Source organism: Aureobasidium pullulans (assembly GCF_000721785.1).
Source record: "Aureobasidium pullulans EXF-150 unplaced genomic scaffold scaffold_2, whole genome shotgun sequence".
NCBI classification, from domain to species: domain Eukaryota; kingdom Fungi; phylum Ascomycota; class Dothideomycetes; order Dothideales; family Saccotheciaceae; genus Aureobasidium; species Aureobasidium pullulans.
The window spans coordinates 1,403,914-1,417,516 of NW_021941022.1; the positions used below are offsets into that span (position 1 = coordinate 1,403,914).

Below are 13,603 nucleotides of genomic sequence, written 5' to 3' on the forward strand. Positions count from 1 at the left end.
GAGGACACAGTCTTAGATCAACACGGTGCTTTGCAACTCTTTTTACTCATCAACTCTACTCTACTTATACATAAAATAGTTAATCACGTTTTCTCTGGATCGCTCCTTCCTCCAGCTTCGCGGGTGACCTTTCTGCTCCGCGCCTGCTTTCAACTAATCTTGTTGCTTGTATCAACGATTGCTCTTTTGTTGGAGAGGTTCAAGCAACGGAGTCTACCAACACCCCCCCCCCCGATGGTTTCTGCTCTCGCAACGAGACAAACCTTAATCATTGTTTACACAACCTTACGATCGAAAAATAAATCGTAGATAAACAAGCTCTACAAAACATGTCTCACGCACAAGATTCTGGCCGAAGCCGACAACAAACGAGCGCGTTTGACACAACTTTTATCGCACGATCTCCTTCCCCCAACCAACGTTTGCCATCTCAATACTGCATTTCATCATCCACCTTCATCTTCATCACCAACACTGAGTAAGACGCAATGTCATCTCAAGATCCCATTCCCCAGCTGCTCAAAGCCATGGCCGCGTGAGTTCGTATCCTTGATCACATTTTCAAGACACTAATATCTTCACAGCCTCCAAGAGAGCGCCGAACACTCTGATCTGACCATCACCTGCGGCTCTGATGTCTACAAGGTGCACAAAGCCACCGTTTGCTCTCAGTCAGAGTTCTTCCGTCTTGCCTGCCGTAAGCGCCGTGGTTCCGAAGCCGATTCCAAAGGCGACTTCAAGGAGGCTCAGACTGGCACCGTCGATATCCCTCGCAGCAACAATGTCGATAGTGTCGACGACGGCTGGGACGTGGATGCAGAAGACCCAAAGTCCGTCAAGCTCATGATCCACTATCTCTATCACATGGACTACCTCGAGGCCGAGACCGCAAAGATAAAAATGCAGTCAACCGCAGAGTTTCTCAAGGACAACGATCTCAAGGACGGCATTCTGATCGACCACGCCAAGATGTATGCTATGGGTGACAAATACGGTATCCCTGGACTCAGGTCCTTGGCCCGCACCAAGTTCAATGACGCCCTACAGTACACTGGTGCCGGACTTGTCAAAGCCATGAGGATCGCCTACACCAGCACCGTCGACTCGGACAAAGACTTGCGTCTAGTCATCGTCGACAAATTGCACGGCAACATGTCATTCTGTCTCAACACTCCCGAAGTTGACAGGGCCATCAAGGAACTCCCTGAGCTTGCTCATGCTCTTCTGCGCAAGATGTACGGTCTTTCGAACTGAACAAGATTTTCACAGCTCAGCACTCGAGTACGATCAGAATATGCCCGCAGACGTACCTGATGAAAATGCTCGTACGGAAGGCATCCGCGGAAGGAGGTCGGAGTATGAGACTAAGGAGTAGCACTGCATCCAAAAAGACTGGTTGAACTGTTAGCATGAGTTAAACAGAGAATGCCCATAGAACCTCAACCTCCAAAACATGAACATTGGTCGAAGTCATTGTCCACATTCCCTTGAGTCTGAACGGTTGTGCTCGATATATAGTATGTGAAGTGATGTGACCAAGCTCATACTAGCAGGTGACTACTGTATCAACCTGCTGTTTGCACAAATGGGCATCCTCCCTTCCCATTGATCGTACCTTCCGCTCTGGGTGTAGGGGCGCTCCCCATCAATGTAGGGCTCCTTCCTCCTCCAAAGGGTATATCTACTCTTTCCGTGAACGCCTATTTCATTCGCGGACCACATCTGCCTGCATTACTAACCACTAAGCCGCGTTCTGATAGCTTCAGCAAACTCGAGATCTTTTTCTCAATGTGCACACTGGAGAATCATTCCACACATGTAACCTCTTACCCGCAAGCGAACTGTTGAAGAGGAAGTGGACACGAATACTTTATCAGTATAACGATATTGGTGAAAGTAGGCAACTCCATCATCTCTTTCTCCTGCTTCTTCCTTGGGCGAGATCAACATATCGCAATGAAGAGGGAAAGTGCGGATATAGTGGCAGAATTTCGAGAGGTTTGTAAGTGGTCCTTAAAGACAATTGAGTGTATCACCAGTGCGGTGACGCTGTTCGGGTTGTTTTTCCACATGATGTATGTGCTGAGACAGATTTGTGTCAACGAGGGAAACAGAATAAAAATTCATCTTGGAATCAGTCAGGCAAGATGTCAGTCGACATGGAAGGAGATAGGATCAAGACAAGAGGAAGGTACGATAGATCTGTAACGAGAAGGAGCAATTTGTGGAGAGGGAAGGAGCGGTAAATTGATCAGGAAGGAGCGACCTACAGAATGGGAAGTGGCGATGTGATACAGCAGGAAGGTATGACCATTTACCTGAGCTAAAGACGGTAACCTATCAAGCCCAGTCTTTTAGAGTAAAACAGAGGGTCGAATGAGAGTGACAGACTGCTTGCAGGTCGTAAAAAGTGGTATCATTTGGCTTCTAATAACGAGAATATGCAGAGTGGTCTAATGTTTGCCACGAGAAGAGCCACTAATGAGCTTCTTCTTGAGATGCTTGGGCATCTTTTCTTTTCTCTTTTCGCGCTTCTCCTCCTTGACGGCCTTTTTGTGCTCCTTTTTTGTGTCTTTGTCTTCGAAGCGCTTGCCTCTGGGTCTCTCGCCTTCGTTGCGCTTTCTGCGTGGCCGGTCGGGGTCTTCAGAGTCGTATTCTTCGCTATCTGAATCTTCGGCATCGCTGTTGTTTTCGGCGTCTTCTGTGTCGTTGACAGTGGTCTTGTTTGCGAGGAGGGCCTTGTAGACGAGGTCATCACCTTCGCCTTTTTGTACTCTGGCGGCGTCACGCTCGACATCGTAGACTTGCTCGAGGGTTTGGGGAATGTATTGTTGTCTGAAGACTTGGTTGTCGACTTCCTCGTCATCTTGGTTACCTTCTTGCTCTCTGGTTTCGTACATCTTTGCAATAAGGTCTTCCATCTGAGTAGTCTCGACGCCACCTTGCTCGGCAGTGATGAAGCCGAAGATGGCTCTCTCGGGTAGACAGTCGATACCCTTGCGGGCAAAGAAATCGCTGATGTTCTTGATGTCCATACGCAGGAACTCGAGAGAACGAGGGTGATCGTGCTCAACACTTTGACTGACATCGATGACGAAGATCTTGTTCTGATGGTACATCAAGTTGTATTCACTCAAATCTCCGTGTACGAGTCGGCAGGTCTGGTACATGACGCGCATGTAGCCCAATAGTTGGATGTACATTTCTCTCCACTTGGCGGCATTCTCTTCTTCGGTGGGCAGTTGGAAATCAACGTCTCTCAAACGAGGGGCGGGCCAGCCCTTTTTGTTGCCCAAGAAGCTCATGACCATGACATGCTGACGGAGGTAAAGAGGGTCTGGGCAAGGAATGCCAGCAGCGTGCAGGATACGCAAGTTTCTGAACTCCTTCTCTGCCCAGACTTTGACCATGGCGCGGTTGTCACTCTTGTTGTAGCCGCCACGGAATCTGTAGTCTCCGGTGACATACTTGTCGCGGTCCTTGAAGACCAGAATACTCGTCTTGTAGACCTTGATGGCTCTGTGGAGAGGTGCAACAGCGCCTTCAGAATCATCTGATGACTCAGGAATGGTTGCGGCGTGGTAGACGTTGGCCTCTTTTCCGGTTGACAAGACACCGTTGATCTCGGAGACAACGTTCTTGTTCAAGAGTTGCAGAAGGATCATACGAGTTCTGGGATCCAAGACTTGTTCGCTAGTGGCGCGGTCGCTCTTGTCCTTGCCGCCTCCTCTTTCTTGCTTGCCACCACCTCCCTCGAGATTTGAAATGCGGAGCTTGGAGGCATGTTTGGCCAGACTCTGGACTTGATCGTCGACGCTGGATTGCATGTTGGCGGTAGGCTTGTGTCCGGCAGGGTTGGTCTTGGGCTTTTGCGCCGAAGAGACTTGGTCATCGTTCGCGCGTCTTTGGCGGTTGTATGATTTGGTGAAGTCGGCAGGGTTAGAAGAGGTAATCTCCGAGTCGTTGACTTCGTCGGCGCTGTCCTCGAACAGATCATCGTAGTAATCGTCTTGTTCGTCGTCGATTCCCTCGTCAAGTAACACGCCACCAGCTTGCTCTTGGTTGTTGGCGTAGTCGTATCCTTGGTTTGGCGCGAAAACGTGAGTGGGCTCCAGCGCCGCTGCTGGCGACTCGTTCGAAGACATGGTGAATTTCTGTTTCGTGAACCGAGAAACAAGACGTTCAAGAATGACCTGCAGTCGCAAAGAAAAAAGATGATTGGGCTGCAAGTTGCGTCAATCTGGACGGAGCTAACGGCCTTTCCTGACTCGAGGACCCTGTTTCGGCCGTTCTGTACCATCTTCCCCCACCTTGTTACACAGCTGCCGCCGCCATGGCCGCCCGACTTCACCCATCACGCATGTTGAACTCATCCTTTAACCTTATAGCATGGCGCTTGTCTTGCGCTGTCAAACAAGAAGGTGCAATGAAGTTATGCACAAGACCACCTACTCGCTTGATGCCGCTCCTGAAAGTCCATCAATCTTCCCGCCGCCATGCCACCTGCACTCAGATCGCGCCTGCCGACCATGGCCAACTTGATCAAGTGGAAGTGTACCAGCATCAGCTCAGCTTGGTCTCCCCTGTGGATACACTCCGCTATATTCTTCTAAACGACATGCGTCCGTTACTCCACCAGATGAATATGCGCGCTATTGTAAAAGAAGCCGTTCCGCCACCCAATCCTGCTGTTTCCTTTCCTATCAATGGTCAAATGCTTGATCCAAATGAGTTTCGCCGGTATGTATCATCGCTCCCTTGTCTAAATTCTGTGTTCTCTGCGGTATCATGCAAGACATATGTCCGAGAAACATGATCTCTGGTGGTAAGCTTTGAGAGTAGCGCGCTGACTAGCACAGACTCATGGCTATCAAGGGATTTACAAAATTTCACCGCAAACTCATGAAGGAACAAATGCTTAGATGTCAGAATCCTCAGGATATCATGCGTGTCGTTGCTGTAGCTTTACAGCGCAAGGACACAAGTCTGGAACTCGCCGCCATGGACCTTTGTCTAGTACGAGCCTTTTACCGATCAAGAGAGACCACCACCGATCATAAGATCTTCGGTGCCATTAACACTGTCATCTCACGTTTCAGACGCGAGGGCTTACCCATCACGCGCTACTTCTTGGCCATCGGTATCAAGTTCGCTGCTCGATCACGTAGCTTACCTGGTATGAAGCGATACCTGAAGCTATATCGAGAGTTGGGCTTCATCATGCCACGAAATTTGTTCCGAGCCATCATCGCCAAGTTCAGTGTTGGGAACAATGGATATGGCGAAATTCGCAATGGAAGATGGTCACGCCGTGATCTGCTTCAAGTTCTTCTTGGATTTGACGACACTCCTCCAGGCGAAGAACACCATCTAGGTTTGTTCCTCGACAGAAGTGAGTGGACTCAATTGCATGGATGGATGGTTGTTCTGTCCCGCTGCAAGGCAACAGATGAACTGTGGAAGGAGTGGTTGCTGTGGCTAGCGAATCCCATCCGTTCGAAGTCGGGAAGACCAGAGTCTGCAAATGCAGAATCTAAGCTCAGGGGCGATTATCGGTATATCGAGGCGATGGCCGAAGCAGGAGATACCGCCCGAGCCTGGACGATGCTTCGCGATAGTGAAATATCATTCAAGGCTTGTCGTACTAATGTGAGGCGATTGCTGCTTCGTGATCTGGAGCATGCAACTCTCTGGGATGACCAGATACCGCTTGATCTGCTCGAACAGTACGACGCCGAACTGACAAAGATAGAGAGAGCCTTGGGCGTAGAGTGGATCAGCATGAGTGAAGATCAAGGCTACCATAAGCCTACAGACTCCATGCAACAATCCCTTGAAGCTCTTTCGTCACCTTTCTTCAAACTCGAGCCCGACTATGGGTTTCCCTACGATGGCACTCCAGAGGGTAAGTCTGGTAGTCATTAGCACCGAGAAGATGATGCTGATCTGTTTTCAGAGATCAAGGCACGCCATGAGCAGATGATGTTACACGTTGAAGACATGGCGATGTACATGCCGAAAACAATGCGCAAAACCACCATGAGTGAATACGATACAATGTCCTAATGATACAACACGACATACCACATAGCATAGCATAGCGTAGCATGATACCCAAGCATTTTTATTCTTTTCCATTGCTTCCGCTTCTGCTTGATATCCGTCTCCATGTGCCGACTGGCCAGTGTGATTGAAGTGGTCGGTCATCCGGCAGCCAGACCGATCACGTTTTGTGAAGATCGATTCCACGTCAGAGCCGAACTTCTATCCGAGAGGCTGGTGATGTTTTCGATCCGAGATATCCTCGCATCCCGCAATCCCCATTCATGATCCATCGTAAATATCGAATGGCACCCCTCGCTAAACCCATCCCCACCAAGACAAAGCGGAGGTCTCCATGGGGAGACCAAAACATGAGATGCAGGATCCCTGCTCGTGACTGCGCACTGGCGTAAATGTGCAGTAGCGCTCTTGACCAGCTCCGGTGTCATCGCGGCGCTTTAAGCTTCTACCAAGACTTTTAACGGGTTCTTGTGAGTTCTTTTGGTGAAAGGGGGCGTTCGGGCGGCTTGCGGAAGTCACGGCCACTTCTTGCTTCCGAGTATTACGGACCGAGAAGGAAGCCAGCTGCACTTCAAGCTCTCAAGGAGGCTTTATTCGAGGTCACACTCTTCATGCACGATACAAGGATGCTCCAATGGTAGTGACAGGTACCCGAGTACGATCGCCTGGTGAGATCTCGTTCGGTTTGCAGTGTTGATCTTTCTGGGGGTGCCATGGGGACGAAACTGCGAACGCGTGTGCAACAGTGTGCACAGTGCGAGGCGGACTCGAAGGACCCACGCAATTTCTAGACTGACACTAGAAAAAGAGATCGTCAGGCAAGAGCACGCGACATTGGTGCGAGCGTAAGGTCTTGGAGCTGCACTTTTGCTTCTGTCACACAAGACTTGGCCTTTGACTTGTGCCACGACAACACACTTGAGAGGCACAGCGCGGTACACATCATTCGTCCATTACACTCTTCATCACAATCACCATGGAAATAATGATTCCGACAACGAGGCTTCAGTACTCGGCGCGACTCGTGCAGAAAACCGCCGAGTGGTGGCTGGAACCTTGCTAGTTGTTAGGGCATGCATCCCCAGACTGTACGAGGCTTGACCTTGAGCTTAGACAGGCTTGTCACGCTTGATTGTTCTATTCTTTGCCTCAGGAGTTCGAGGTCTCGTTCTCATGACACACGGGTCTTGTTCTACGAGTCGCCATCGTCGTCTAGACCATCTATATTCAGGTCAAAGAATGTAATGGAAAGGCTTCACCTACTTTCTCATCGCCAACTCTGTGCATTCGTGTCAGAGGTACGTACTTGCGTGTTCATGTATTAGAGTAGCGCGTCAGACGAAACGGCAAGTAAGCAGTAGCGGCATCGATGCTCGGTCTCCTTACCAACTTTTACCTAGCTCCACATGTATCGATTTCCTTTGCCGCAACCCGGATCATCCAAGGTACCGGTCTCCACAGTCCAGAGCCTGGAGACTATGCACGGAGTAAGTCGAGCCCATGGGGACTTGGAAGTCCCTGCCTCTGTTCATCCCTATATAAACACCAACGTCCACCTATCGTTCATCTCTTTTCATCATTGTCAATCACTCCCTCTCTTCTATCCTCACTTCCATCCTACACACCGGGCTCTTGACCATTTCTACACATCACAATGCCTTTTGCCCTTAGACGGCCTGAAGGCGAGGTCGGTGCCGTTTGGCCCGCCATCGCTGTCGGTGCATTCGTTGCTTTCGGTGGTGTTCTCTACGGATATGATACGGGAACTATTTCAGATATCTTGGCCATGGACTACTGGTTGAGACTGTTCGCCACTCACACCGACGCTACTGGTGCACCCGTCATCACCGCCAATCAGTCATCCGAGATTGTCTCACTTCTGTCCGTCGGTACATTCTTCGGTGCTCTCTTCGCCGCTCCCACTGGTGATATGCTTGGTCGTAAGCTCGGTCTGATGGCCTGGCTCGTGGTCTTCAGTGTGGGAGTTATTCTCCAGACCGCCGCTACCGCTATTCCTCTTTTCGTCGCTGGTCGTACCATCGCCGGTCTTGGTGTTGGTGGTATCTCAGCCCTGATTCCTCTTTACCAATCCGAGACTGCACCCAAGTGGATCCGTGGTACTATCGTTGGTGCTTATCAACTCGCAATTACTATCGGTCTCCTCCTCGCCTCAATCGTTGGTAACGCTACCAAGAACCGTCAAGACTCTGGATCATACCGCATTCCCATCGCTGTTCAATTTGCTTGGGCTCTCATCCTGTTTGGTGGTCTCTGCGTTCTGCCAGAAACCCCCAGATTCTACATCAAGAAGAACAAGCATGAGCAAGCTGCTCGTTCTCTCTCCAGACTCAGACGTCTTCCAGTCGATCACCCTTCGGTTGAGGCTGAGTTGGCCGAAATCACAGCCAACCACGAATACGAAATGTCTCTCGGAAAGGCCAGCTACATTGACTGCTTCAAGGGCAACCTCGGCAAGCGTCTTGCTACCGGTTGTGGTCTTCAGGCTCTCCAACAGCTGACTGGTGTCAACTTCATCTTCTACTACGGAACTCCCTTCTTCCAGAACTCTGGTATCGGTAACGGTTTCACCATCAGTTTGATCACCTCCTGCATCAACGTCGCCTCTACCTTCCCTGGCTTGTACTTGGTCGAGAAGTGGGGTAGAAGAAAGCTCTTGCTCTTCGGTGCCTTCGGTATGGCTATCTGTCAACTGATTGTTGCTGGTGTTGGTCTGCTCCCTACCGACAACCAGCCCGCCCAGAAGGCTCTTGTGGCTTTTGTGTGCATCTACATCTTTTTCTTCGCTTCCACGTGGGGCCCATGCGCATGGGTAGTCACAGGCGAACTGTTTCCTCTGAAAGTTCGTGCTAAGTCGCTGTCGATGACCACCGCCTCCAACTGGCTGCTCAACTGGGTAAGTTTTTTCTTCTTTTATTCTTTTTTTCTTTTACATTTCTCATACTAATATGTTCAGGCTATTGCCTACTCGACCCCTTACATGGTCAACGCTATTCACACCAACGTCTTCTGGATTTGGGCTGGTTTCTGCTGGTAAGTCATGCTGTCCTGAGACTATATTGCATCCGCAACATGGTCGATGGTATACCAACCCCGTTTTTCTCAAGAGCCAGGCTAACTGTATCGTAGTCTTTGCACCGTCTTCGTATACACAATGATCTACGAGACCAAGGGACTTTCCCTGGAACAGGTCGACGAGCTCTACGGAAAGGTCTCCCAAGCCTGGAAGTCCGAGGGCTTCGTTCCCACCGTTTCCTTCCAGGAAGTCCAGGATGTTACTGGTGGTGCTTCTCGCAACCAGTCTCTTGCCGACATCGAGGCGAATGCCATGCGCAAGAAGAGTGTTACTCACCAAGAGAGCATCATGGCTGAGAAGCTCTAAGCTTGCACCCATTCCAGCCCCTATCTTCCTTTAATATTGTCACGACATGTACGAACGCATCTGGCGAATACATCTGTAGTATCAACGAACTTTACATTTATGTTTCAACTATTGTGCCTCTTCATTCGATATTCAGTCGGTGCTGAGAACTTTTTATGTCCAGGCTTCCTTCCAATCTCGGACGTCAGGGGTAAAACATGCTTGTCACACTAGCTTTCTGACCATCACTATCTATCTCGATAATGCATGAGCTCCATTGGTGTACTTTGGTTGCTCTCCCCAACTTTACACATCTATCTCCGCAACTCACCTCAATTCCAGCCGCGGTTTCCCTAACTCCTTCCTTGGACTCACACTTTCATCCCCCGTGTGCTAAATTCTGTCACTTCTAGCCATCTCCCACGGCCATGCCTGGGGTTTTGCAGTCTGTAGAAATGCAAAATCTTTTCAAGAAGAGAGGCGCTAAATATCACACTCTCAGTGGAGGCTGCACTGATCTCAAAAACATTGTGCATTTCTACAGGGTGCGCGTGACAAAGTTTAGCACCCGGGGAGGGCGGACCCACACGCATCTCGAACGACTCATCTTCTCTGATATCCTCGGATGTTTCTCAATACCCCACAGCGACCTCAGCTCTTTCCACCTACCCGTATTCCTGGTGTCGCACATTCTCCGATTGGCATATTCTCCTTAGTATAGTCGAGTAGAATAGTGTTGTCGTTTTCTACTAGATACCCTCGAGACCAAGGGCCATGTCCAGAGAGTGGCATTCTCCTTTGCAATTCAGTCCACGATTCATCAACACTTGGAAGTCACTGATCAAGTTCCATGTGACTCCTAAAGAGGAAGTGGCTGCCAATGCGCACAAAGGCAACAACGCAGCAGCTGTTCCTTCTCTTTCCAGCGCAACAACACTTTTCACGGTCAACCTTCGCCTTCACTTCAGCAGAGAAAAAACAACCACGCAATCGATTTCATCATCATGTCTGACCATCAAACCATTCCAGACTCCAATATGTCTGATCGCCACAACAACTTGCCACCTACCTCGAAAACAGAAAACATCACAGCAATGAGCGATCGCGTGAGCCCTACTGCACAGCAGGCAGCTGTACCTACCGAGAACCCTCCATCGCCTCAGCACGCCAACGGCCATGGTCACCATCACGAGCACCACCACCACACCGCACAATACGGAGGCAACATCAATCCCCACGAGACTGCCGAGCATGTCATGGCTGTCTTCGACCGTCAGATGATGGCGCTTTCCGATGAAAACACCCTAGCAAGCCACACCCAGGCATGTGAGATTGCCGAGATGCTCCTCGAGCGTGCAGAGCTTCCACTGGCTTTCCGTGTTCACGCTCATATCGTGCTGGGCTGCGGTAAGAATGGCTATCTTCACCACGCCAATGAAGCTGTGCGCTTCGCCGAGATGGGCCAAAGGATCTATGGTCCTGGTAAAACCGCTGAAGCCCAAGCTGCTGTCGAAGATCTGATGTGGCAGGCTCGAGAGACTCTTCGTCGCGCTGAGCGTGATATGGAGGAACTGGAGGGCATCAAAGAGAGCGTCAAGGCTGGACATCTGGAGTTGAAGAAAGGTCAGAAGCTCGTGTACGGTAATCTCAATGGTGAGTTCTCCAGGATGTTTCTCTACTCCCTCCCCGTGTGCAGAACTCTGTCACGCGCATGCTGTAGAAATGCACAATGTTCTTAAGATCAGTGCAGCCCTCCACTGAGAGTGTGACAGGGAGGAACTCTAAAAACATTGTGCATTTCTACCGTCCAAACGGCCCTAGGCGTGGCCGTGAGATGGCTAGACGTGACAGATTCTAGCACATGGGGAGATCATACCAGGCTCCGCTAACACGATTCAATGCGCAGACGACCATGACAAGGCAATCCCCAAACCCTCCACGTTCCAACCTGCAACTCCCAGCGCTAGCGAGATCGGCAAGAAGTCGAGCGACAAAGCCTCGCCCGCCGAAGCTGACGCCCAGGTCATCAGTACCTCCGACAAGCCCGGTGAAGAGATCAGTGGCGAGGAAGAAGAGGACAAGGAACCTGAGAAGGAGCAAGACATGGAGTCCGGAGAAGGTGAAGGTGAATGGAAGCGTGACGATCAGTTTGGTGTCCAAAGACTTCCAGAGAGACTGATTCGCACAGCGCTCGGTGGACAGAAATCAGGCTCTGGCATGGTGAATCCCGAGAGCACCCATCATGCCACACCTCGTCGCTCAACGCGCTCCAAGGGTTTCAACAAGGACTACTTCACTGGCAAACCTAGAAAGCCTTAGGGCTCGTTCCGTTCGCGAGTTTGAGAGGCCTTCAACAAGACTTCAGACCAGACTTCAAGGCAGGAGCAATGGATCCATACAGCGTGGCTACAACAAGAACTCTGTTGCCGTTTTCTGTCGCGAGAGACTCACCCGAAGGACAATCTTATGCAACCGCAAACATGCAACTGAGGATTCTACATGTGCTCTTTACGCCGAAATGCTTCGTTCTGCATGTGTCAACCATGCCTGCATTGGGGGCGATTCTCAGGAGCCTGAAACTCATCTGCTTCACTTGCCGAAGGCATTGAGGATGAAGCACCCTCTACGTCTATCTGTCGCCCACAAACATCATAGACGACAGATGCTTTCAGGCTGGCCGGAGGAACCGTCCGACGTCAGTCAGCGCGTTGACGAAGAGAACAACATCCGTATGGAGACTTGGCTCGAGAATTGGACAAAGCTCGACCTCGATAAGAAGTTTTATTCTCAACTACGCGATATCTTCCGCCGAAGTGTTGTAACTTCCGAGTTGTATGACCCTAACATCAACTTGTCATCTGACACCGACCAAACTCTGGCCGATGCTTCCGATGTTGATTACAACAGCGAAGTGGTGAGAGGGCCTACTACAAAGATGACCGAGGACGCAAACGCAGATGACGAGGGTATGCTACCCCTTCCTACCGCTCCTCGTTCCGGCAGCACTTTCAGCCCTCTCCAATTCAGCCTCCAGGACGCTGCCTACGAGGATATCGGATCGTCGGCAAGACTTCAATCTTCTATGGTCAAACTCAGGTTGTGAATGGAAAGACTGGTTACGCTCACAACGATGGCAACTTCCGCACCACGGATGGTATTATCGTTGGCAAATTTGGCGATGATGGCAGTCTCTATCCTTTGGGTGGAAAGTTCTTACCTCAACCCAAGCAGTACTCCGGACCGTGCATCATTGCCAAGATGGTGTACCATATCCAGATTCCATCAATGGTCGATAAAAACAGTCCGTTGTACGATGTCATCCTCATCAAGGACGATGACCAAGTCGGTTTTGCAACCACTTCTGGTGACTTTGTCACCGAGGATGGAGCTATTGTGGGCCGTCTTGAGGCGGACAGTGGACTCATCTCTGACACCGCTGACGACACAGTAGGTAACGCTTTCTCTGTTCAAGACGACGGCTACAAAGTTGCGAGCCAGAGGCTTGCAGAGTTCCCACTTCTTCAACTTGTATTCACCCCTCATGATGAGCAAGTCACTGAGCTCACCAGAGTCGGTCTTCAAGCACGCATCCAGAGTCTTGTGCCTCCGGAACACGGTCTTTACCAACAGTCATTGGGAGCTCAAATCGATCAAACCAACAAGATGATCTGTGGTCTGCCTCACAAGGACAACGTGTTCCGCGACTGCGCCAACGACCAGATTCTTGCATGCATCCGTGAGACCGGTGTCATAGACGTGAACGGCAACGAAATCCCGCTGCAAGACATCGAGAGCAACGACGACAACGATTATGGCAGCGAGGGCGATGGAGACGGCGGCGAGGGCGGTGAGCGAGATGGCAAAGGTGAAGCCAGCGATGATGGTGACAACAGCCAGGGCGCCTCTGTGCGTGCAATTCACCGTCCTTTCAGCGAACAGCGTGACGAATTGAGCAACCTCGTCAACGCAGACCACGCCATGAACAACATTGTTCTTCAAGAGCGCGATGAGGAAGGTACAGTTCGCTTGTACTATCCCTCCCGAACTGGTCGCCTTATGCTGTCTGATGCTGCTTCTCAACCAGGTCAGAACGTCATGAGCAGAACTATCGCGGTCTTCTCTACAGACTCGCCCAACCTCTATGACATTAGGGGGCCCGAC

The 13,603-nt window shown here is 50.6% G+C and overlaps 5 protein-coding genes across 5 annotated transcripts; 4 read left to right on the plus strand and 1 right to left on the minus strand.

Moving 5' to 3' along the window:
- Positions 1-247: 247 nt before the first annotated feature.
- Positions 248-1,482, plus strand: M438DRAFT_289313 (uncharacterized protein). Its single transcript, XM_029901679.1, has 2 exons — positions 248-535; positions 585-1,482. The coding sequence occupies exons 1-2, from the start codon at positions 489-491 to the stop codon at positions 1,252-1,254; spliced, it is 717 nt and encodes a 238-aa protein (XP_029764931.1). The 5' UTR covers positions 248-488; the 3' UTR covers positions 1,255-1,482.
- A 605-nt stretch (positions 1,483-2,087) lies between these two features.
- M438DRAFT_91570 (Serine/threonine-protein kinase Rio1) lies at positions 2,088-4,220 on the minus strand. The gene has a single exon (XM_029910392.1). It carries the CDS (start codon positions 4,143-4,145, stop codon positions 2,454-2,456), a length of 1,692 nt encoding a protein of 563 aa, XP_029764932.1. The 5' UTR covers positions 4,146-4,220; the 3' UTR covers positions 2,088-2,453.
- Positions 4,221-4,450: 230 nt separating this feature from the next.
- M438DRAFT_362034 (uncharacterized protein) lies at positions 4,451-6,120 on the plus strand. Its single transcript, XM_029907551.1, has 3 exons — positions 4,451-4,740; positions 4,860-5,905; positions 5,957-6,120. The coding sequence occupies exons 1-3, from the start codon at positions 4,460-4,462 to the stop codon at positions 6,064-6,066; spliced, it is 1,437 nt and encodes a 478-aa protein (XP_029764933.1). The 5' UTR covers positions 4,451-4,459; the 3' UTR covers positions 6,067-6,120.
- Positions 6,121-7,652: 1,532 nt separating this feature from the next.
- On the plus strand, positions 7,653-9,529 carry M438DRAFT_311349 (general substrate transporter). Its single transcript, XM_029902462.1, has 3 exons — positions 7,653-8,977; positions 9,038-9,114; positions 9,211-9,529. Exons 1-3 carry the CDS (start codon positions 7,718-7,720, stop codon positions 9,461-9,463), a joined length of 1,590 nt encoding a protein of 529 aa, XP_029764934.1. The 5' UTR covers positions 7,653-7,717; the 3' UTR covers positions 9,464-9,529.
- A 917-nt stretch (positions 9,530-10,446) lies between these two features.
- Positions 10,447-11,761, plus strand: M438DRAFT_362036 (uncharacterized protein; the record flags this gene model as incomplete). Its single annotated transcript, XM_029907552.1, has 2 exons — positions 10,447-11,095; positions 11,349-11,761. The coding sequence occupies 2 exons, from the start codon at positions 10,447-10,449 to the stop codon at positions 11,759-11,761; spliced, it is 1,062 nt and encodes a 353-aa protein (XP_029764935.1).
- Between the last annotated feature and the right edge of the window lie 1,842 nt (positions 11,762-13,603).